This window comes from Peromyscus californicus, unplaced genomic scaffold (assembly GCF_007827085.1).
Source record: "Peromyscus californicus insignis strain IS unplaced genomic scaffold, ASM782708v3 Scaffold_5__1_contigs__length_169319896, whole genome shotgun sequence".
Classification (NCBI taxonomy): domain Eukaryota; kingdom Metazoa; phylum Chordata; class Mammalia; order Rodentia; family Cricetidae; genus Peromyscus; species Peromyscus californicus.
In genome coordinates this window covers 15,339,403-15,364,674 of record NW_026294573.1, presented here as the reverse complement: position 1 = coordinate 15,364,674, position 25,272 = coordinate 15,339,403, and the positions used below count along the sequence as shown (strand labels likewise).

The window sequence follows — 25,272 nt, the reverse complement described above, 5'->3', positions numbered from 1 at the left end:
CAGCACCAGTCTGCTGCTGGTCCAGCTAAATCTGTATTTGACTCCATGTGTCAAAAAAAAAAAAAAAAAAAAAAAAAAAACCAGACTAGGTGTCTAGAATCAAAGGATTTATTTTTCACACCCAAGAATTCTAGAAACAGACAGTCCAGAACAACCACAGCAGCTCCACGATGCCTCCAGGGATCCAGACGTCTTCCATCTTTCTCATCAGCCATATTAACCTGTAGTTTTTATTCCCTGGGTGGTGAGATGACTGTCACAGCATCCTCATTTCAAGAAAGAATGCTTTGTTTTGTTTCACTTTGCTATTGAGACAGAGATTTATGTAGCCAAGGCTGGCCCTGAACTCACACAGCCAATAATAACCTTGAACTCCTGGTTCCCTGAAGCTGGCATCCCTTGGCCACAATTAGGTCATACAGCCGTGCCTAGCTGTAAGAGAGCATGTAATAGTGAGCTACCTGTCATTTTTAAAGCTAGAAATATTGCTACCAAAAGAAAGTGAATCCTATTCAAAATTAAGAATGAATACGAAGTGAGTATCTCTGTAGGTTAAGTACATAACTAAGGAACCTAACACGCCAAGGCAGGCCCCATCTAACGCCCCCACATAATGATTTTATATTCTTTTTCTTAACTCTCTTCCCACCCAATTGCATGGCCTGGGTCTTCCCTAGTAGGCAGCTACACTTGCCAGAGCACACAGCACTTCATGCTTTCAATCTTTCTGGCTATAGTGGGATGGGGTGGTGGGGTGGTGAGGGCATGTACTTATGTCCAAATGATGTCCCGAGGATCAACATTCATGCTTTCTCACCAGGACAGGCCCCTGAGAAAGTGATAAGAAAATTATAATCATGAAATAACTGCCGTCTTTTGAAGGCCAGTTACATCCGGGTGCTGTGCAGCTCACTTTCCTGGAAGTGAGACTTGAGTGAATTTGAATACAGCTCTTCATGGCACCAAAAGGTTAAGTAACTTATCCAAGGTCACAAAGTCTGCAAACAACCAAATTAGGATTCTAACCTAATATCAAAATGCTTCCAATCTTCCTTCTGGACAGTAGCCAGAAGTCTTCCAAGGGCTTTGGATCCATGTAGAAGTTAGTAGTTAATGGACAAAAAAATACAGATAAGTGATGGATAGGTTTACTTTTTATTTTTTAGTAGAAGTATTATTTGTTTCTGTCTGAAAATCCTATGCAGCTGGCCCTCTTGGCTATGGCCTGGCGTTCTACTTTTTATGGTTATTACGGCCATGAAGTCAAAAGCACATATGCTCTGTGTACACATGTTCTTTCAAAGTTAAACAAGATAAAAACATACAAAGTTCCTGCATCTTGGTGAGGTTTAACCACTTGATGCCAAGCATGGAGACTCTGGGGCTGGAGTCCTGGCTACATGGCTAGGATGCCTCATCTTCTCTTTCTGGACACAGCTGTCCCTTGGGAAGTTGAGGGGGCTGCTTCTGGCATCATTTAGCCTTCAGACTGTGCCTGTCAATTCCACCCCCTTCTGCTAGGAACAGGCGCATCTGTGCAGATTTTCCTCAGGTTCTTGGCAGCCACCGACATGGCTTTGGTGGTTGTCGGGGGCTAGAGGGAGAAACTGAAATGCTTTGAACTGTGGCGAGACCATGGTGGAGTCAGAAAGCTTCCTCCTGCTTCACGCGGCTCTGGAAGGGGTCCCACGGTGTGCTTTAAATGTGGAACATTCCCCCCAAAAGCTCCTGCGTTGACTGCTCAGTCACCAGACAGCAGCATTCAGAAGTGGGACCCCAGAAAGCTGGCTGGGTCAAGATGGCTCTGAATTTGTCAGTAGACTAATTCACAAGGTCATGCTGTTCCGAGCTACCCCTAAGCGCGGCCTACTTTGAGAAGGCCAGTCACGGGAACATGACTTTGAAGGCTGTATCTTATCCCTGGCCCCTTCGTTTCTCTCTCTTTTTGCCCCTGGGTATCATAATGTGGGAAGTTTCGCTCCTCCGTGTCCCATCAGCCACCATGCTCTGCTTCACTGAAATCCCATGGTGACGGAGCCAATCAACGACAGACTGAAACTTCAGAGAGCCGGAGCCAAATTAACTCTTTCTTCCCTTTAAATTCTTTATCTCAGGTATAATACCAAGGAAATTCTATAGTCAAAAAGGGTCGGGAAACCCTGTAAGATACATTTACGCCACTCGTCCCTCTGCAGTTCAACCACATCCCCACACTTTGCCGGCAGCTTCTCTTGATCACAAAACATCCAGTGCAACAGCTGTTTGTTCCATGGGATTCACTTGGGGACACTGAGGCACAAGAATTAGGGTTGCTGTTGTGGCCACGTGTCTAAGGTAATAGTCAAGACTGAGTCCTACACCTTGGGCAACCGCAGAGCAGGGTAGATAGCTCGGCTCTCTCTCTCTCTCTCTCTCTCTCTCTCTCTCTCTCTCTCTCTGTCTCTCTCTCTCTCTCTCTCTCACACACACACACACACACACACACACACACACACACACACACACACACAAAGTCTTACGTAATCCAAGCTGACCTTGAACTTGCTATGTAGCCGAGAATTGCTTTGAACTTGTGATGATCTTCCCCCACCTCCCAGGTGCTGGGATTAGAGGTGTACACCACCATGTCCATTTTATGAGTGCCGGGGATCAAACCCAGGGCTTCCCGCCTGCTGGGTAAGTGCTTGCTCTACCAGCCAAGCCACCAGCCCTCGACCTTAACTTTCTCTTTGAAAATAGCCAGAAGCCTGGGAACTCACAGACCCGAAGTTTGAACTCAGGGAAGGAAGGTGGGAATCCCTGTGGTACCAGTTCCTATCTGGGTGGCTTTGAATGACCTTCTGAATGTCTACCTCTAAACTTCAGGCAGTATCGGCGGCTTTCTATAGTTGTGACAAGACACCACAACCAGAAGCCACTTACGAAAGAGAGGGTTTATTTCAGCTTTTTTTATGGTTCCAGAGCGGTAAGAGTCCATCATCATGGGGAGCCATGGCAGCACATGGCAGGAGCAGGAAGCTGAGAGATCACATCTTCAACCACAAGCATGAAGCAGAGAGTGCAAACAGAAAGTAGGATAAAGCTAAAAACTTTCAACGCCCCCAGCTAGTGAAACAACTTCCTCCAACCAGGCTGCACCTCATCATAACCTCCCCAAACAGCACCACTAGCCAGAGACCGAGTGATAAACGGTTGAGCCTATGGGGGGCATTTCCCATCCAAACCACCACAGGTGGTTTTACTCCACACACAAGAGCAAGCGAGGTGCCCGCTGAGAATGCCTCGCCCAGAGCTGGCCGTAGGAAGTGCCCACAGCAGGTGTAATCATATGAACAGGGTGAATACAAGAGGGACACATCTCTATGTGGATTTCCTGGGGTCACAGCCAGGCCTGGAGCACCGAGAAGCGACACCCATAGGGTGCCCTCGTATGCAAGGGCACAAGGCCAACAGTGGAGTGAGAGTTAAGCAAGGAAATTCTGGGGGACTCCTGAGGCCAGCGGGTTCAAGAGTGACACCCAAGGGAGGCCTCCTGGACGCATATGTGGGTCAAGTTCCTCCCCAGGCTTCAGCAAACAAGATGACATCTGCCTTCTGTGCTGCCAAAATGCAACGTGAGACTCTTGTGAACTATTAAACGAATCCACCCATAGAGATCAAATTTAAGGTACCAGGATGGAGACTGTCTGTGGCTCAAAGTCAGTGTTTATATAGTGGGTGTGGGTCAAGCTCCCTGATCATTGGATTAAAAAAAAAAAAGTTCCTTCTCCCCACCTCCCTGGCTTCTGGAAAATTCCATCTTGGCCACGGTTTGTAGGCCCCTCTCTTTTGGGGGTTGTGCAAATGTCCTGAGGAAATCGTGCCATCTGAAAGATTCAGGGAAGAGCCCTATGATCCTCAGCCAGGCTTTGCCAGACCCATCACCCTAGACTAATCTTCAAGGTGGTATCTCTGCGGCCTTGGAGCCAAACCTAGGCCAATGGTCTCAGTGGAGCGTCTGCTGGTCCCACGTCCCAGCGCCCAGGCAGCATCTCTGACCTGTACCTCCATGCTTCTTTTTCTCTAAGGAGTGCTCTCAAATTCCTCCTCTAAGCCAGGCATGGTGGTGAGCTCCCGGAATCCCTACACTTGGGTGGTGGAGGTAGTAGGGTCAGGAGTTCAAGGCCATCCTGGAACACATATACATAGAGGCTAGCCTGGGCTACAGGATTTCCTATCTTCTTCTTACTCATATCTGCCTGGTGGTGTTGATTCTTGGAGCTCTGAGAGTCCCACACAATCCAACTCCGGCCACCCAAATCCTAGACACGGATAGGGGACCTGTGATAAAAAGGGCCTAGAAATCCCCGCTCCCGGCTGTCTTCTTAGGATCCGGATATAAATGAGTATTGCAGAGAACCATCGCACACACACAGTAGTGTGTTCCATGCTCCTCACACCACGCGTGAGTCAAGGATGAGTCCTGGTTGGGAGTGGAGACTAGAACCTGAAGAAGAAAGGCATGACTCCCTCTCCTGTTGAGGCGGCCGAGGGTGGCCTTCACAGGACTTCTCTCGACCCTCCTGACACCTCCCTCTGTAGAGCAGGTCAGCTTAAGAGAATGTCACGTTCATTTATCGTTTTACTAGGACTCTCAGAGAGTTCTGTTTGCTCTCAGTGCCGTGTCCTTTTTTCCGAGCATACAGAACCTTGGGCAGTGTTCCAGTCTGCCTTTCTACTGCTGAAATACCGTGACCAAAAGCAATTTAAGGAAGGCGGCTTTTTGTTGTTGTTGGGTTTTTTGTTTCATTTCTGTGTGTTTGTTTGTCCGATTTAGGATGGTTCCAGAGGGCTATGTGTCCCCAGTGGGAGGGAAGCCATGGTGGCAGAAGGGAGCTGAAAACTCCCATTCCACCTCTCCACAGGAAACAGAGCAAACTGGAGGTGGGGTGAGGTTATAAGCTCCCACAGCCCACCCCCACTCCTCTAGCAAGACTCCACCCCCAAGGGTTCCATAACCTCCCCAAATATCGCCACCAATAGGGGGTCCAAGTGTTAAGCGTCTGGGGGACATTCCCAGTTCAAACCCGTAGCAGGCAGGAAGCTCACACCGCCAGCCCTAGAGCTCTGACCTATGTCCCAATACCCACGAACAAAGGTGTCCTCAGCTGCCAGCTCAGTCCGTTTTCTGAAGGCTCTGGGTAAACTGACTTCATAAAGGTTCCTTTACCCACAGCTACCAGCGAGAGCACCACCTTCCGGCTAGCACCCTTCTCACGCGTTCTTTCTCGTTTTTAAATGTAAGATATTCTGTCTCGATTCCCTTTTGCAGTCACAGTTATTTAAGGAGCACAGACCTCTGTTAAGGAACCACGCAGCAACCCTGGTGAGACTTTTTCTGTGACAGCTTCTACAAACTAGAACTTCACTCTGAGATGGAAATAAATTCGAGGCCTCTGGGTAGAGCAGGGCCGCACAGTGAAGACTTTTTTTTTTTAAGTTCTGGGCCTCACACACTCAAGGTAAGTTCTCTGCCCCTGGGCTACACTCCCTAGGCCTGACTGTCCTTTTTGTCATGAAAGAGTGAGGGGAAATCAAAGTTGACAATTGAGAATCTGGGAGAGTGTGAGCGATCATTGCCAGGGAACACTGCAGCCCTGATTGCTGAAGCCAGCTAGGCTAAGACACCCTACAAGCCTGGTTTGGAGGAAAACCCGCGTGCATAGAATAAGGCCTGTTGGGGAAGCTTGCTCTCAGGGGTTTGGGTGGGAGGCTGATGAACGTGGTTAAACTTGCCTCTAGTGTGTTCAATTGTATTTGTGTTTGTTAATTGTTTTGAGACAGGGTCTCATGTAGCCCAGGGGGACCTCCATTTGCTATGGAAATGAGGATGGTCTTGAGTTCCTTATCCTCCCCCAAATGTGGACTCACAGATAAGGGCTACCTACCACTATCCACTTTGTATGATGTTGGGGAGCAAACCCAGGGCTTCCTGTGTGCCAGGCAAGCACTGCATTGACTGAGCTCCAACTTCAACCCTGTATTAAAATTGATGATGGTAAAGAGTGCTTGCTGCCCTTCCAGACGACCTGAATTCTGTTCCCAGCATGCACTTTAGACAGCTCACAACCACCTATAACTCTAGCTTCAGGGGATCTGACACTGGCTTCTGACTTCTGAGCACATTGCACTCCTGTGACATATTCATACACATGCATGCTCACGCTCGCGCGCGCGCGCGCGCACACACACACACACACACACACACACATACAAATAAAAATAAAATAAATCTTTAAAAATTATGATAATGTATTCATGAAGCATGTGTATGGTTAACATTAAAACGAGCATGTGCATGAGGTTTGGAGTCCTTTACAGCTAGCCTTTCCACTTGTAAGATGCCAAGAGAAAAGGATGACTGGAGAAAGCTTCTGTCCTCAAACCAAGGTCACAATTTACCAAGTTCCTCATCTCTGAAACAGGCACAATGATTCCCACCTACAGGACTTCTCAGAATACCAGTGAACACAGAGATTTGATCCTGTTAATTATAAAATATTCCAAAACATTGCTTGTGTGTTTATTACAAGCCATGTTCAAGCTAAGCAGCAACTTATTAGATCACTTTCTCTCTTTAAAATTTTAATAAATTTTTGAAACAATTACAAAAAAGTAAAAGTTTGAGAGATGACATGTAAAGCTAGGGAGATAGTGCAGCAGGTAAGAGTGACCACTGTGCAATGTGAGGACCTGGATTTGAATCCTCAGTACCCACATAAAAATCCAGGGATGTCTGCGTGTGCTTATACCCCCAGCACTGAGACAGGCGGAGGCAGGTGGATGCCAGGATCTTTCTGGCCAGACAGCCCAGCCCAACCAGCGGTGGTTCAGTGAGAGACCCTGCCTCAAGGAATAGAGCAGAGAGTTCTGGAGGGGGACTGCTGTGGGATGTCTTTCTGTATGCTGTGAATATGTGTTGCTCCCATTGGCTAATAAACAAAGCTGCACTGGACTATGGCAAGGCAGCTTACAGGCAGGCGGGAAATCCAAGGAGAGAGACAGGAAAGAGACAGGCGGGAAGGGAGACGCCAGCCTGCCATCCAAGGAGCAACATATAATGGGACACAGGTAAAGCCATGGAACATGTGGCGATTAATAGAAATGGGTTAAGTTATAAGAGCTAGCTAGCAAGAAGCCTGAACCATAGGCCATAGAGTTTGTAATTATTATTAAGCCTCTGAGTGATTATTTTATAAGCGGTTGTGGGACCACGGGTGGGAGAGATTCGTCTGGACCACAGGGTCGGGTGGGACCAGAGAAATTTCCGGCTACAGAGGACATGCAACATCCTCTCCTGCTCTGGTTCCACATATGTGTGCATGTTTGGTTACACCAATACACTGTCATGCTTGTAACACTTGTACACACACACATATACAAACATATGTATCCGCATATACATACACAAAGATACACATACACACAAACATGCACACATACACATAAACACACACACATACACACATATCTATGTACATAAACATGGATACACAGAGATACACACACATACACTTGCACACATATACATACACACATATGTATACACATACATACACACATGCATACATATATATTCTCATATACACAGAGATACATACACACACTGTACATACATACATACATATACACACACCTACACATATATACACATATACATGCATCATCTATCTACACACACATACATACATACACATAAAAAAATGTCCCCAAAGACAGAATGAGGAATGTGCACACAAGTGCACACCAGCTCAGGGTGAGTAAGGCCAGAGCGGTGGAGAAAACAAAAGAACAGAAGAGCCGGTTGTAACCGCTTTTCACAGAGTAAACACAGTTGGCCTTTGTTTCCGTGGGTTCTGCTGAATTTGTGAATTCAACCACTTGAAGACAAAAATTTTGAGGACAACGTGGCCTCTGCACTGATGTGCGCAGACTCCCTTGTTACTCACTAAACACAGCCCACGGCGTTACTCAGCACTCAGCGCACTGGGTTCAGCGAGCAGCTGAGAGACGGTTTACACGGTCCACACTAGGGACGGCATAGGCTGCGTGCAAACACCACCCCCGCTGCATAAGGGACTTGAGCATCCGCCCACAGGTTTGGGTTTCTCGGGGTGTCCAGTGTCCTGTGGATGCTGAGGGGTGACGGTGCATTCCCACCACAGACAACACAAGTCACTGAAGAGAGTCAGGAAGGTGACAGCGTACGCTGACACGAAGACCCTTTCTCCTGTGCTTCTGCTTGTTTTACTTAGTGTGTGTGATGTGTGTGTGTGTGTGTGTGTGTGTGTGTGTGTGTGTGTGTGTGTGTGTGTGTGATGCATGTGGGGTGTGTGTGTGTGTGTGTGTGTGTGTGTGTGTGTGTGTGTGTGTGTGGTGTGTTGGCACCCAACGGGTTGGCAAGAGTTTCCACCTAAAACCTGAGAAAAAAGATTCTAAAACGGAGCTAAAAACAGCTTCCTAGTTGTCTCTCTCAAGTTATCGACAGCCTGCCGGTTTGAGCTACTATGGTGGGTTCCTAGTGTGTGCGTTTGACCTGCAGTATGGCAAGAATGAGGAGTCTGCAAGCGATACTTTACTCTGCTGCGTGGTGGATTTAGCCTTTGCTCATTAAAAAAAAAAAAAAAAAAAAGTTTTAGGACTATGTGCTGCTTTGATAGAACTGCTTCTGATAGTTGATGGTACACATAGCTCCAGCCCCAGAGCTGGTGGTAAACTGTACCACCGCCATGACAAGGGAGATGTAAGGTACCGGTAAGTCACAAGCCATGTGGCAACTTACAGACTAATAGAAATGGGTTAATTTAAGATGTAAGAACTAGATAACTAGAAGCCTGAGCCATTAGGCCAAACAGTTTAAGTAATATAAGAGTCTGTGTGTTTATTTTATAAGTGGGCTGTGGGACTGCCGGGGTTTGGCGGGAGCTGGAGAGAAACTCTCTAGCTACAAATGACGCCATGTTAGTTAAGTTTTCTAGGTACACATAGATATATTTCAGATAGACAGGTAATCTTCAAACACTTCAAAGACCTACAGAATATGGCATTTCAAATATTTTTAAAAATTTAGACTTTCTGGATAGTGAGACATGTCTGCTCCTGGCAGCACCAATTTACTTCAGAGAGGAGGATGGGCATCGAAGACACTCCATATGGAGTTTATCTTCTTCTTGGCAAAAATAGCCATTTGGGCAAGAAACTGTTCTTGCCTGGACTGTTTGATCGACTGGACATGCAGGACCCATAACAAGGTAACCACTGAACTTTGCATGGCAAAATGGTCCTTCAGGTTCCTGCTTCGCAGAGGAAACTGCCAGACATTCTACAGGACACAGAGAAAAATGACTGAGAGACTCTAGGCCTGTGGGCTGAAGACAGATGCCCCAACTTTACAAGAGAACTTTGGATGACTGTCCAGGCTGCCAGCTGTCTCTGTCTACCCTGCAAGACTCCCGAAAGTTGCTTGCATCCTTCTCCCATTTCTCAGGTAATATTATATCCTTCTGAGGTCTTTGATGTAGTTGAAGACTAGAGATAGTTATAATTTTCCTTAGTTATGATAAAAGATAAGTTAGATATGAAATCTTAGATTCACAAATATAAGATAGATAGGATATCTTCTTTAATTTTGCCAAATAGACTAGTTATTATAAATAGACTAGATATTATAACTGTAATTCTTGCTTGATAATTGTTTTGTTATCTGTAATTTTACTATGTAAAAGTTAAAACCTTTCTTTTTGAAAAAAAGAAAGGGGAAGTACTGTGGGATGTTCTGTATGTCAAATGTGTTGCTCTGATTGGTTAGTAAATAAAACACTGATTGGCCAGTAGCCAGGCAGGAGGAAGTATAGGCAGGACAAGGAGGAGAAGAATTCTGGGAAGTGGAAGGCTGAGTCAGAGAGACGCTGCCAGCCGCCATGATAAGAAGCAGATGTTAAGATACTGGTAAGCCATGAGCTATGTGGCAAGGTATAGATTTATAGAAATGGGTTAATTTAAGTTATAAAACTAGATAACAAGAAGCCTGCCACGGCCATACAGTTTGTAAATAATATAAGCGTCTGTGTGTTTATTTTATAAATGGGCTGTCGGACTGCCAGGGCTTGGCGGGACCCGGAGAGAAAACTCCAGCTACAGTGTGTGTATGTGGTGTGTGTGTGTGTGAGTGTGTGAGTGTGTGAGTGTGTGTGTGTGTGTGTGTGTGTGTGTGTGTGTCTGTGTGTGTGTCTGTGTGTGTAGCCACAGATACCTGTGTGTACATGTAGAAGCCAGAGGTCAACATCAGGAGCCTTTATCAGAGGTCACCTTATTTTTTGAGATGGACCTATCATTGGCCTGGAGCTCCCCAGTTCAGCTAGACTAGCTGGTCAGCAAGCCCCCAGGATCCTTCTGTCTCCCTGGTGTTAAAATTACAGATGTGGGCGCACAGTCCAGTCCTTTCCCTTGAGTGCTGAGCATGTGAACTCAGGTTACACACACACACACACACACACACACACACACACACACACACACACACACACACTGGCTTGTGCAGAATGCTCTTTACCAACAGAACCATCCCACAGTCCACTAACCCCTCACATTTTGGATGATTCCATGCTAGCTATTCTATAAAATGTCCCTAAATTTGGGGTCAACTGCTGTTTCTTCACAATTCTACTGATGTTTTATATAATTGGTGGGAAATCATGCAGAAGTAGTGCTGAGTCCCTCTCCTCACATCCTCCCAGAGAGAAATCCGTAGACACATCCTGTTATCAGTGATTCATCCCAACTAAGGTGATGTCTGCTTTCCCACTAAGAAATGATGCTTCTGTAATCAGTGCAGATGTCCTCCGTCATATCCATTTTTAACTTCTATCTGGATACAGTTCTGCCGTCCTTTCTGCAGTAACTGCCCCTGACCTGGACAATGGGTGGGTACAGGGCTCTGAGCACATCCTCGGTTTCTGACGTAGCAAGCTTCCAACCCATCATGTACCATCTCCACCCCGGTCCTGCTGTCAGTCACTTTCCCAAGGTGCCCTGGTTCCTTGGATTTCTTAATAGAATCCTGGGCTGGAAACATTAGTGAGAACCCAAGATCTGGCTGGGGTTCTCGTGTTCATTGCTGTGGGATGTCACTGCTCCTAGGTCCCAAAGGGGACAAGATGAGGAATGTGTGCACTCAAGTATGTGCATGTATGGCCATGCACATACATTTATGAGATCTCTCTCTCTCTCTCTCTCTCTCTCTCTCTCTCTCTCTCTCTCTCTCTCTCCTGTCCCTCTACCCATCCCCCAAGGCTCCAGTTTCAAAACATACACAGAACCACTTCTTACCACTTCTTTGACTTTTCTCCCTTTCTCAACCTGCATCCTCCTTCTCCAGCAATGAAGCCCTGGACTCACTTGTTTATTGAGACATAATTATCAAACTACAAAAATTCACCTATTTAATATGTATACTTCCATGATATTTTATGCATTTGTAATATTTTACAGTCATCACCAGTATCTAATTTTAGGGCATATTTGACACCCCCAAAAGAAACCCCGTATCCACGAGTGATGCCCTGACTCTTCCTTAACAACCCTCTGATCCCCGCGGCTTCTAACCGACCTTCTGACTCTCTTTATTCACCTGTCCTGGACACTACACCTTAGGGGATGTCTGGCCTTTAGTGGCTGCCTTCTTTGACCTAGTAAACAATGATTGTTGTTTTCTATGATTATGACAAGTTTTGCTTAATGTATTTTGGGACTCTGTTGTTTTCCCCTGTACGTCTATAAGAGTTCTGTATTCCTAATAGATAACCACCTCTCACAACACTGTTTATTTGGTTTGGCACTAGGAGGCTCTGCTTGCACTCTGGTACCACTTCATGCTGTCTTTTCCTATTCTTTTACTTTCAGCACATTTTGACATTGAATTTAAATCATATCTCTTTTAGACAAGAAACTGTCTTCTAGAATCTTCTTTGGGTTATTTGTGTGTGTGATTACACACATGTGCATGTACGTGGGAGCCACAGGTGACATTAAGCGCTGAGTCCTCCATGGCTCTCCACCTTTTTGAGACAGGGTTTCTCACTGAACCCAGAGCTCAACCATTGGTATACCGGCTGGGCAGCAAGCTGAAGCAATCTGTCTTCACTTCCTGTTTGATCATCTGGTGCTAGAATTTCATATGTGAGCAACCATGCCTGACTTTTGATGTGGGTGCCAGGGATCCAAACTCAGTTCCTCATGCCTGAATGGTAGACACTTCATCACCTGAGCCATCTGTAGCGTTGGATTAGTTTACAGATGAGATGGACACCAACAACACAAGACTTGCTATTTGTTTTCTAATGTCTTGTCTTTGCTGTTGGTCCTGCTTCTCTGACTGCCTTATTTGTGCTACGTAGTAACTGTCACCTGTGCTGTTTTAATTTCCTTGCCCTGGGACTGGAGAGACTGCTCAATGGTGAAGAGCATGTACTCCTCTTGCAAAGGACCTGAGTTCAGTTCCCAATACCCACATTAGATGACTCACAACCACCTGCAACCCTAGTTCCTGGAAGGTCTTGGTGGGCAACTGCACTCACATGCATACACACACACACACACACACACACACACACACACACACACTTTAACATGTTTTAAATATTAATTTCCATGTCCCTTATTTCACTGCATACATTTCAGATGCTTTTATATATATATATACATATATATATATTATATATATAATTTATTTCTATTTTATGTTCATTGGTGTTTTGCCTGCATGTATGTCTGTATGAGGGTGTCAGACGCTCTGGAACTGGAATTATAGACAGGTATGAGCTGCCATGTAGATTCTAGGAACTGAACCTGGGTTCTCTGGAAGAGCAGCCAGTGCTCTTAACCCCTGAGTCATCTCTCCAGCCCTTTCAGTTCTTTTCTTAGTGGTTGCTCTATGGATTGCAACATCATCTCAGTTTATCATCATCAAATTCAGATTATTACTATGAATCTATTTCCTTCCTTTGCCTTTTTGCGTTATTGCCATATAAACTACACCTGCATGCACTTTATGTCCATCAATACTTATTTACAATTGGGCCTATATAGTTGTATTCTGAATCATACAGGGCCAAAAGTATTATAAAAGTACAGTTATATTGTCTTTTACATTACTTATAGAACTACCTTTAAAGCCCTAAAGGGTCATAGTTGACATTGGTAAAGTGCTTGCCTAGCATCCATGAAGCCCTGGGTTTAATTCCTAGAATTACATAAGATTAGGTGTGGTGGTGCACAACTGTAACCTTGACACTAGAGAGAGGTAGATGCAGGAGGATGGAGTTCAAGGTTATCTTTGGCTACATGGGAAGTTTGGGCCCAGCTTAGGCTACAATGTGGCTCTGTCTCAAACCAAACCAAACAACAATAAGGAAACACGCTGCATGTACTGGTCTTTTTTGATGAGGGTTTAAGTTATGCATAGTGTGTAGTCAGATTAATAATGACTTGGAGACTTTTTATTGGCAAGCTTGGCCTTAGGCTTGTTTCTCAACTGAAACTTAAATTAACCCATTTATACTAACCTACGCTCTGCCACGTGGCTTGTTACCTCTCCTCAGTACCATACGTCTGACTTGCTCTGCATCTCACTGGCGAATCCTGCCTCTCTTCTTACCAGAGTTCCGATCTCTTCTCAGCAGTCTTGCCATCTTCTCCTGCCTAGCTATTGGCCATTCAGCTCTGTATTAAACCAATCAGAAGGTGCCTTGGCAGAGACACATCTTCACCACAGTAGTGTATTTTCACATCATCGTGAATGATCCCTTGTAGAGCAGGCCTACCACTGATGAACTCTCTGAATGTTTTGAAGGATAGTGTTGCTGGGTATAGAATTCTTGATTGGGAAGTCTTTATATCCTAGTTGAATGTGCCTTTAACCCACGGTGCCTTCTGGCCTCCATGACTTCTGAAAGCAGATGTTACCTCATGGAGGACCCTCCTTGCACATGAAGAATAGTTTCATGTTGCTTCCATGATTTTCACCCCTTAGTCTTTGGTTCTGGAGGTTTGATGACAGTTGACAGTATGCAGATGTGGAACTCTGATTTCCTCCTAGTTGGAGTTCATTGAGCTTCTTGGATATGTCTTTTCTGTTGCTGTGATAAATCACCATGATCAAAAGGAACTCATGGGGGCTGGAGAGTTGGCTCTGTGTTTAAGAGCACTTGTTGTTCTTGCAAAGGACCCAGGTTCGAGTCTCAGCACCCACATGGAGGCTTGTCACCTCCTCAGGCACTGGGTACACATGTGATACACAAACATGTATGCAGACAAAACACTCATACAGATAAATGTAGCTGGAGAGCTTTTCTCTCCAGGTCCCACCAAGTCTCGCCAGTTCCAGAGCCCACTTATAAAATAAACACACAGACGCTTACATTATTCAAACTGCTTGGCCATTAGCTCAGGTCTATCATTGTCTAGCTCTTACTCTTATATTTAGCCCATTTCTATTAATCTTTACTTTGCCACGTGGCTCGTGGCTTACTGGTACTTTACATCTTCCTTGTCCTGGCAGCGGCTCCAGGCCATCTCCCTCTCTGCCTTCCTGTTGCCTCAATTCTCCTCTCTGTTAGTCCCGCCTATACTTCCTGTCTGGCTACCGGCCAATCAGTGTTTATTTATACAGAGCAATATCCACAGCAGATAAAATAATAAAAACAAGTCTAAAAAAACAACTTATGGGGAAAGAGTTTATTTTAGCTTACATTTCTAGAGGAATAAGAGTCTACCATGATGGGCAGGCATGGCAGCAATGGTAGACTTGGTAGGAACAGGAAGCTAAGAGCTTGCTTCTTCAGACTCAGGCATGAAACAGAGAGTAAGCTGGAAGTAGGGCAAGACCACACAATTTCAGAGCCCACCCCTCCACCCCTCCTCCCCAAACAGTGCTCCCAATTGGGAACCAAGTGTTCAAATACATGATGAGCCTGTGGGGGACATCTCTGACTCAAACCACCACAATATCCATCCATCACAGTTACCCATCAAACCGGAGGAGTTCATGGCCACTGTTTCTTCAGGTACTTTTTTTCTGCCCCCCTTTCTCCCCTCTTCCTTGATACACCCATTCTGCATCCATGAGTGCATTTGATGGTACTTCAAACCTAGCTGATGCTCTGGTCATTTTCCCTTCCTTTATCATTTGTTCCTCCAACTGAATATTCTCAATTTATCATGAAGTTCCCTGAGTCTTCCTTCTATTCTAAATATGCTTTTGAGCTTCTTGTGAACTTTTTATTATAGTTATAATTTTCCAACTCTGAGATCTCTGAAAAGTTTGTTTAAAAAGTTCCCTATTTCATGAGATATTCTCATACTTCCACTTAGGTCATTAGAGGCATTTTCTTTTAGCTCTGTGAATATTTTTTTAAGATTCATTTTATTTTTAGTTGTATGTATATGGGTGGGTATGTGCACATGAGTGCAGGTACCCATGGAGTCCAGAGTGTCAGATTGCCCTGGAACTGGAGTTACAGGAGGTTGTGAGTGCCAATATGGGTGCTGGAGCCTGAACTCAGGTTCTATGTAAGAGGTCTCTTAACTCATTCTTAACCATGGAGCAATCTCTCCAGTCCTTGAATATATTTTAAATAGTTCATTTGAAGTCTTTGTCTATTAAACCCAATACCATTGCTTCTTTGGTCTATTGATTGGTTGCCCAGCCCACCTATTGAATCTGTCATATTTTCTTATTTCTTTGTATGTTTCTTAAATCTTTATTGAAAACTAAACACTTGAAGTAATACTTTGTGGCAATACTGGGAATTGATTTTCTTCCTCTTCCTAAGGGATCATTGTTGCTATTTGTTAAAATTGTTTGTTGTTGTTTTGTGTGGTTCATTTCACAGCTTTTATAAACTAATTATATAGAAAGTTCATATTCTTGATTGTGTGTGCGTTGAAGTTTGGTACACTTACTAGATAGTCAATAAACGGATGGAAACTCCCCTAAATAGCAGGAATTTATAAGTCACCAGTATTTTCCAAGGGACTCCCTGTGTGTAGTTTCCAACATTTCATCCTCAGTCTCACTTTCTCCTTTTTATTCAGTCCAGGACCCCAGCCTATGGGATGATGCCGCCCATAGTTTAAGTGGGTCTTCCCACCTCTTCCTAATCTTGACATTCCCTAACGGGCATGCCCAGAGGCTGTCTCCTGGGTGATTCTAGAACCTGTCTAGTCAAGAATCAACCTTAACCTCCACACCACTCCAATCTTCCCAGGCATGGATTTTCTCTGGTGGTTTTATCTTCCCTATCTAGGACTAAGCTGTTCAGGGAGAGAAAGGAGACAAAAGGAGTTTTCTTTTTTAGATAAGAAAACTAAGAATTGGAGCAATTAAGTGTGATGCTCAAGAGCACCAAGAAAGGGTAGGCAAGGTCAAGAACAGACCCAAGTCATGGGTTTGTTTTCTTTCATAGCTGAGAACAGTGGCTCTTTATGATTGAACACTCATTCAGAACTCAGCTTACCCATTACTTCCTGACTCTCAATCTAAATATTTTCCCCAATGACTTAGGACTATATCACCCTACTGTAATTTTTACTACTGTCTGTTGTGGGATATTACTTTAACTATATAAAGATGTGTTACATTTGTTTATACTACATTGGTTTATGCTGTATTTGTTTAATGATGTAAAGATGTGCTGCTCTGCCTTCCTAAGGCACCTGATTGATCTAATAAACAGCTGAACGGCCAATAGCTAGGCAGTAGAGGGATAAGCAGAGCTGGCGGGCAGAGAGAAAAGTAGGAGGAGGAATCTAGGCTTGAGAGGAACAAGAGAAGAGAGAACAGGGAGAAAGAGAGGGAGATGCCCAGGGTCGGCCAGCCAGGCAGCTGCCAGCCAGCCAGACACAGAAGCAGGAAAAGTAGAACACACAAAATGAAAGAAAGATTAAAAAAAAAAAAAAAAAGGCCTGAGGCAAAACGTAGATGAAGAGAAACAGGTTAAGTTATAAGAGCTAGTGGGACAAGCACAAGCTAAGCCTGAGCTTGATAACTAACAATAAGTCTCCATGTCATGGATTTGGGAGCTGGTTGGTGGCCCAAAAGAAAGTCTGCTACACTGTCCTTCTCTTTTACACTTTTCTGTTTACTGTAGGCTTACTTGTTCTCAGATTCCCGGAGCGGGACTGCCAGTCATGGTCACCACTGTGTCCTCAGTGCCCACCTTACTGACTACGTCGTTGCTTGTACTCGTTCTGGTTAGTTTTATCGTCGACTTGATTGTCGGAGCCTGCTGACGAGTCCACTGGCCGGGTATCTGGGTGGAGGCTTGTGGATTATAGAGACAATGGAAAAGAGAACAGAAAAAGAGGAGTGCCAGTCAACGCTGGACAGCCCCGAGTTTATTTCACAGCCCGCTTATACACAGTCTTGAAGGGCAGAGGTAGAACAATGCACAGCACACGCATTCAACCACTGTCTATCCTGTCCTTGCGTCAAGGAGCAGACAGTTTCGTTTTCTATCTCAATGTACCTCTGGCTGGCGTCAGCAGCCTGTGTCTAGCTGAATAGCATTTTCCTTCCCATGGGCTAATCAGGAGTTTCTCACAGCCCTGGAGCAAGCAAGTCTGAACTCTATTGACTCAGAATAGACTTCAGATTCAAACTGGGAAACTGAGTCAGTTGTGGGCTCCCCCACTTGATCCAACCTAGAGTTGCCTAGGAAGAGGGAACCTCAATTGAGGTTTTGCCTAAATCAGATTGGCATGCTGTCATGTCAAGACCTGTGACATGGAGAACTGTCAAGACTGATGATTGATCTGTGAGGGCACAGCCCATCGTGGGCAGCACCATTTCTAGGCAGGTGGGCCTGGGCTGTATAAGAAAGCTAGCTGAGCATGAGCAGGAGAGTGAGCCAGTAAGCAGCCTTCCCCAACCGTTCCTGCCTTGAGTTCCTGACCTGACTTCCCTCTACGATAGAATGTTTCCTGGAAGTGTAAGCTGAAAGAAACCCTTTCCTCCACCAGGTTGCTTTTGGTCTGATTGCTTTATCACAGCAAGAAAGTGCAAACTAGAACACCCTCTTTGGACTGAATTGCATCCCCCCAAACCTACATGTTGAGGTTCAGTCCCTCGTGTGTCTGTGTTTAGAGATGGAGTCTTTATGGGGGTAATTAAGTTAAATGAGGTCACATAGTTGAGTTCCTGTCTTAGTTTATTTTTCCCAGGGCTGTGATTTAACAAAAAAAAAAAAAAAACTCTGACAAATGCAACTTAAGGGGAAAAGGACTTATTCTGGCCCCTAGCCCAGGGCACAGTCCATCGTATTGGGGTAGTCACGGGAGCAGGAGTTTGAAGCAGCTGGTCACATGATATCCACAGCAGGAAGAAGAGAACTGTGAGTTCATGTGCTAACGTGCATTATGTCCATGCCTTGGCTACTGGTCTCAGCCAATTTCCTCAACCCTATGGGCCTGTCCCGCTACACATGTATAGAGAGAAACAGAGTCTAGATGACAATGGTCCCTAAATTATTGGTTTTCTCCTGTCCCACACCAGATGGCTCTTCTGATATGAGACAGAATCTCTTAGCCTTTTTCTTTCAGCAATACGCTTGGGTTTAGAGAAGGAGGGAGCCACGGGTGCCAGATAAAGGGCAATTTGGTACAACTCCACAGAGTGTGTCTGATAGTCAAAGGGGTTTATTTTGAGTTAACTTACAACAAGCAAAGGGGAGTTGGTCGTGGGATCCGGGAGAGGTGAGGCACAGTCCAATGCAGTTCTCTGGAGAACTCTGTCTTGGTCCGCCATACCAGCATCCAGCATCCAAGACCATGAGGTAGTCAAGAGAGCGAGCATGTGCGCATTTCAGGTCTTAAGGGTCCCCCCCCCCCCCCCCCCGCCTCTGCCATGCCTGGTGGGGGCAGGTACCTAGCAGTTATCTGCTGCCTGCTAGGCGTGGTGCTTCTTTGGGGGTAAAGCACAGACAACCACCCCTACCGCGTGCTGCTCAGCTCCCTCTCTCTGTTTATAGTTATACATGTATATCCAGGATCTCTGCCTAGGGAACGGTGCTGGGATGACAGGCTGACTGTCCTGCTCACCCGGGGACCTGAACTGCACTCCTCATGTTCGCACAGCAAGTGTTTTGAGCACTGAACCATCTCGCCAGCTTGTACTCACTCCTCACAATTTGGCTGGGAATCTAAAATTGCTCTGAAGAATGAAAGTCCTTTTGTTTTAGGGCAGGAAGAAGATGCAAACATCTTGGACCTTCTGGGATGGGGGGAGGGGAGAGACAGACGTTCAGTTACAGACATTCAGAGGCTGAGATGTCAGTCACGTAAAAGGAGATGCAGGCTGCCGCATATGCAAATCTGGAGTTCAGGGACAAGCTTCAGACATGAGCCTAGGAGTTGTTGGTGTGGTGATATATTGTGTACCCTAATAAAATTTGCCTGAAGATCAGAGGACAGAACAAGCCACTAGATAAAACATAGATGCCAGGCAGTGGTGGCACACATCTTTAATCCTAGCACTCGGGAGGCAGAGATCCGTCTGGGTCTCTGTGAGTTCAAAGCCACCCTGGACTACATGAGATTAACTCAGTCTAGGAGAGAAACAGAGCTAGGCAGTGGTGGCACACACCTTTAATCCCAATACTTGGGAGTCACATGCCTTTAATCCTAGCACTAAGAATGAAGTAGTATGGCTGGGCAGAGAAATGTATATAAGGCGTGAGGAGACAGAACTAGAAGCTTTTCGGCTGAGGAAGTCTTTCGGCTGAGGACTCAGAGACATTCGGTGAGAGGGTTGGTGGAGTTGCGAGGTGAGATGTGGCAGTGGCTTGTTCCTTTATCTCTCTGATCTTTCAGCATTTACCCCGATATCTGGCTCCATTTTTTTTTATTATTATTAAAAGACCAGTTATAGAATTCGAGCTTCATGTTGGTGTATAGGTGTGCTAGTCATCTGAGAGGAGGGATCCTCATCTGAGAAAACTCATCCACAAGATCTGGCTGTAGGCAAGCCTGTAGGGCATTTTCTTAATTAGTGATGGATGGGGGAGGGCCCAGCCCATTGTGGGTGGTGCCATCCCTGGGTTGGTGGTTCTGTGTTCTATAAAAAAGCAAGCTGAGTAACATGGAGAGCAAGCCAATGAGCAGCACCCCTCCATGGCCTCTCCCTCAGCTCCTGCCTCCAGGTTCCTGCCCTGTCTGAGTTCCTGTCCTGACTTCCTTCGGTGATGAACAGTGATGTGGAAGCGTAAGCCAAATAAACCCTTCCCTCCCTGGTCCCTGGTCATGGTGTTTCATCACAGCCGTAGTCACCCTGACTAAGACAACAGGTGACACCCAGAGTGAATGGTGATGGATGAGATGCCCAAGCAGGCGCTTGTGGGCCGGGAAGCAAGGAGGGTGGAGGCCCGAGCGCTGGCTCCTCCAACACAAGCGATTTCGAGACACAAGATCAGCAAGGGAGACTGGGAAGTGACTGGGGGGGGGGGGGGCGAGATCGAGTAGACGGCATGGGGGAGTCCATAGAGAAAGGGGAAAGTGACAGGAAGGCAGAGGACACCACTGCCTCGCATGAGTGAACGACGGAGTAAGGACTACACGCTGATCCTGGAAGCATGGAGGTCAGTGATGAATGAGATCCTGCTTCAGCTGAGCTAAAAGAGAAGCATCCCCAAGCATGAGGGAAGCCCTAGATCACAAGCTCCAGGCCAATCTGGGATACATGGTGAGTTTGAGGCCAGCCTGGAATGTATAGTAAGACCCTATCTTAGAAAACAAAACTGGGGCTGGAGAGGCTGCTCAGTGGTTAGAGCACTGGCTGTTGCTGCAGAGGACTCAGGTTCCATTCCTAGCACCCATGTGGTGGCTCACAACCATCTGTAACTCCAGTTCCAGGGCATCTGATGCCCTCTTCTGACCTTCTCCGACACCAGGCACACGCAAGATATACATACATACATACATATATACATATACATACAATACATACATACATACATACATACATACAGGCAGGCAGGAAAACACCTATCACATGAAACAAAACCAAACAAATCTTTAGCAAAAAAAAAAAAAACTTCTATATAGGTAGAAGATTGCTGGTCTTATTTAAAAGAAAACATTTAAGGGAGACCAAATGAGGTGATACCTCAAACGGACTTGGCTTGTGTAAGATAGGATGGTAGAAAGGACGGACTGAGATACGAACAGTGTCATTGAACACTGATGGTAGAACACCCTGGAAGATACGCTGCTGTTCACCTTAAGCTTCTATCAACTTTACGGTATGGCCTCATTTTATTGTTGTAAAAATCCATATCACATAAAACTTACCACCTTTATTTCAAACACATCTTTAGCATTGAACACTTGCATAACACGCGCAGTCGTCATCACTGTCCACCCCCCACAACGCTTTTCATCTTGTAAAACTGAAACTCTCTAAACATTACACAATAATTCTCCATTCCCCCTTCCCCCAGTCCCTGGCAACCAGCACTTGACGTTCTGCCTTATGTTTTGATTGCTCTAAGTGCCTCACATAAATGGAATCATAGGCTCCTTTTTATGACCAGCTTGTTTCACTTAGCATACTGTCCTCAAAGCACATCATTGCAGCTCGCGTCTGAACTACCGTCATTGTGGAGGCTGAGTAATACCTTCATGGGTGGCTCTACCTCAATCTGCTCACCTGCTTTCACTGATGGGCACCTGGGTGAATTCCTCATTTTAGCTGTTATTGGTGGAGATGCTGGGAATGAGTGGACAGATAGCCAAGGCCCTGTTTTCAATTCTGCTGGGTGTCCACCTGGTGTGGCATTGCTGGGTCACATGTCCTGTGCATTGGTTATGGTTTGAATATGGCCTTCAGTGTCAGTGTTTCAAGTGCTGGAAGCTGGGTCACCAGGATGGCAATGTGGAAGAGGGTGGAACCCTTAAGTAAGAGATGATTAGGTCATTGAGGATATTACCCTTGGAAGAAACTGATGTACTTTCTCATGAGACCTTGGTTTGTTCTTGCAAGAGGGTTGTCATAAAATAACAAGGCTGGCCCGTCCCCAGTTCTCTGGATTCCTGTCTCATCTCGTGAACTCTCTCTCACGCACAAGCTCCATCTGTGATTGAATTGTATGCATTCACTCAGGACTTCATCTGTTCTTTACATCTTCACCCAAGGCTTCCTCAGCTCCCCTCAGCTGATTCTCTTCCAGGCTAGTCCTCTGTGTGTGTGTGTGTGTGTGTGTGTGTGTGTGTGTGTGTGTGTGTGTTTCTTTCTGGAGCACGGGTGCCCTGGCAGCGGCTACACTACTGAAGAAAACGACTCTCCTTGCCCCAGAAACCGTGAACTCCTCAAGGAGAGGTGGGGCCTCATGAGACCCTCTGCTTTCTGTGACAGAGGTTGACAGGCAGACAATCACAGCCCCTGAGGGTTCAAGAGCACAGTGGCTATGTCACCCCTGGAACACGGTGTTCTACATCACTCCACCCCTTTCTCTGGCTGTTACCTTCTTTCTAAGCCCTGTTCTGCAATGTCCCATGAGCCTTGGAGCTATATCCCATTTAGGATGGAGTGTTCATCGGTCACTTATTCTCAGCACCCTGACCAACTAGGACTCTCTGAAGTATCTGCTGCCTGATGTAAAAAGAAGCATCTCTGATAAGAGTTGACAGCAGCACTCATCTGTGGGCATAACACAAGGATTTAGAAGGCGATTTGACAAGTGTAACATGCCCATTTAGTAAGGCAGCAGTATTAGCTTCCCCACTTTAGCCTATGACCTCTCCAGGCTTTTGACAGGTTTATGACATTGGACATGAATCCCACCCCGACCCCCGACCCCAGCAGCTCTCCAGTCCAATCAGAAAGCAGTTGCTTTGCCGACTTAAGAGTCATGCCGCTGCTGCCCAAGTGGCCACTCCTTGCCTAGCAGATTGGTACTGTAGCTCACAGAATCCATTGAGGAGTAAGACTGCTCATGCCTTTTCTCCCCCAGCAGCCTGAACAGCACCTTCCAGCACCATGAGAGCTAACCAGCAGAAAATAAGTTCCTTAGGCTGGAGAGATGGTTCAGAGGTTAAGAGCACTGGCTGCTCTTCCAAAGGATCCAGGTTCAATTCCCAGCATCCACATGACAGCTCATAACTGTCTGTAACTCCAGTTCCAGGGGATCTGACACCCTCATACAGACATATATGCAGGCAAAGCTCAATGTACATTAAATAAATAAATCTTTTTAAAAAAAAGAATAAAGAAAAGAAGTTTCTCGGGCTAGCATGTTTGGTGAGCCCCAAGCCCATGGAAGACTCAGTCCCAAAACCAGCAAACAGGCCCAGCTCACACCTGACAGAGTGAACCTAGCTGAGGACTATGGCTGGAGAGGTGATAGACCACAGAGGAGAATCTACCATAGCAGTTTTCCTAAACCAATATAATTTCTAACTATATTCTAAATACTTATCCTTATATCCACAGATAAGTGCAACTGTCACCTCTCATTTAAAAAAAAAAAAAAAAGCTGCTTTCTGCAGCAGATGGAGGCTACTACAAAGATCCACAACTGGCCAAAATGCAGAGGATAAGTGATCGTGGGTACCAACCCCAACTGATAACACACCTCCTACGTGTAAGGTTTAGAGAACATAGTGGGAGAGGTAACAGAAAGATTGGAAAAGGTACAGGGCCAAGATACCTGCGGCAAGACGGTATCTTCTTGACACAACAGGGGCTCGGCACCCACGCAATCTCAGCAATATGGTCACCTGCACAAGACCTGCACTAGGAACACCTTAGTCAACAAGCCAAAGAGAATGGGGGACAATATCGCAGGACCCCATCCCTATAGGAAAGCTACTGCAATTGATGGCTGTGGAGGGCAGGAGAATCAGTTTTCTCCAGGGAGAAGCCCCCAGTAAGTTCTCCAGCCCCAAGTAGTTAGTCCTAAACACACGTGCATGTACATAAGAGCAGCACTAAACAGGCTTGGCGGGTTATATGTGTTTATGTGTAAAACGTTAATAATTATGGAAGGAGTTGAGGGGACACCAGAGGAATTGTGGGGAGAGACCAGAGTGGAAATGATGTAAATACAGTATACACATGTCCTGGTTTGCTTTCCCTTGGTAATAAAACACTGACCAGAAGCAGCTTGGGGAGGAAAGGGTTTATTTGGCTTAGAGGTCACAGTCCATAATTAGGGGAAGCCGGGGCAGGAGCTCAAGGCACAAACCGAAGCAGAGACCGTGGTGGAATGCTGTTTACTGGCTCGCTCTCTTTGGCTTACTCAGCTACTTTTGTAATTTAGCCATGCCCACCTGCCTAGGAATGCCACCACCCACAGTGGACTGGGCCCTTCTACATCGTTAACAATCATGAAAACGCCCCACAGGCATGCCCATGGGCCAATCGAAAAGAGGCAGGTCCTCAGTTGAGGTTCCCTCTTCCCAAGTGACACCACTTTGTGTCAGGTTGACAGAAATCAAGTCAGCACAATTCCTGCATGAAACGTTAATTAAAGAATGACAGCTGGGTCCTTTCCAACTTGGGCCCGGCAGAACGGCCCCCGCAAAGAAGGGTGGTGAGAAGAAGGGCCTTTCTGCCACCAACGAGGTGGTGACCCGAGAACACACCACCAACATTCACAAGTGCATCCATGGAGTGGGCTTCAAGAAGCGTGCCCCTAGGGCACTCAAAGAAATCCAGAAATTTGCCATGAAGGAGATGGGGACTCCAGATGTGCGCATTGATACCAGGCTCCATAAAGCCGTCGGAATAAGGAATGTTCCATACCGTATCCGTGTACGATTGTCCAGAAATGAGGATGAGGACTCACCAAACAAGCTCTACACATTGGTAAATTATGTACCTGTTACCACGTTCAAACAGTCAGTGTGGATGAGAACTAAGCTGCTGAGTGTCAACTAAAGTTGGAGAACTGAAAAAAAAAGAATGACATCTGAGGTTCTCCTTTGCCCTCCACAAGCACACACATGAATATGTGTAGTCACACCAACACGCCCGCATACGCACAAAAGAACTCCTTATGGGTGAGGAAACTGAGGGTGGCACTGAGCGCTATGCACGGCCACCTGGGGGAGCCTCAGCAGGGAGGCAGTCACACAGCCCATGGAGTGTTGGCTCAGTAGTCAGGACTCTCTGGACTGTGTCCCAAGTGCCGTTCCATTTGTGAGCTGTGTAATCCGACTTAATCTCTCTGTGACCCAGTT

At 46.0% G+C, this 25,272-nt stretch overlaps 1 protein-coding gene across 1 annotated transcript in view; it reads left to right on the top strand.

Moving 5' to 3' along the window:
• The window catches only part of LOC128096204 (60S ribosomal protein L31-like), a 54,999-nt gene extending 30,019 nt beyond the window's left edge, over window positions 1–24,980 (top strand). Inside the window, exon 2 of the mRNA XM_052715460.1 lies at window positions 24,601–24,980. Coding sequence (XP_052571420.1) covers window positions 24,601–24,970 — 370 coding nt within the window. The 3' untranslated portion in view covers window positions 24,971–24,980. The remainder of the gene's footprint in view (window positions 1–24,600) is intronic.
• The last annotated feature ends 292 nt before the right edge of the window (window positions 24,981–25,272 follow it).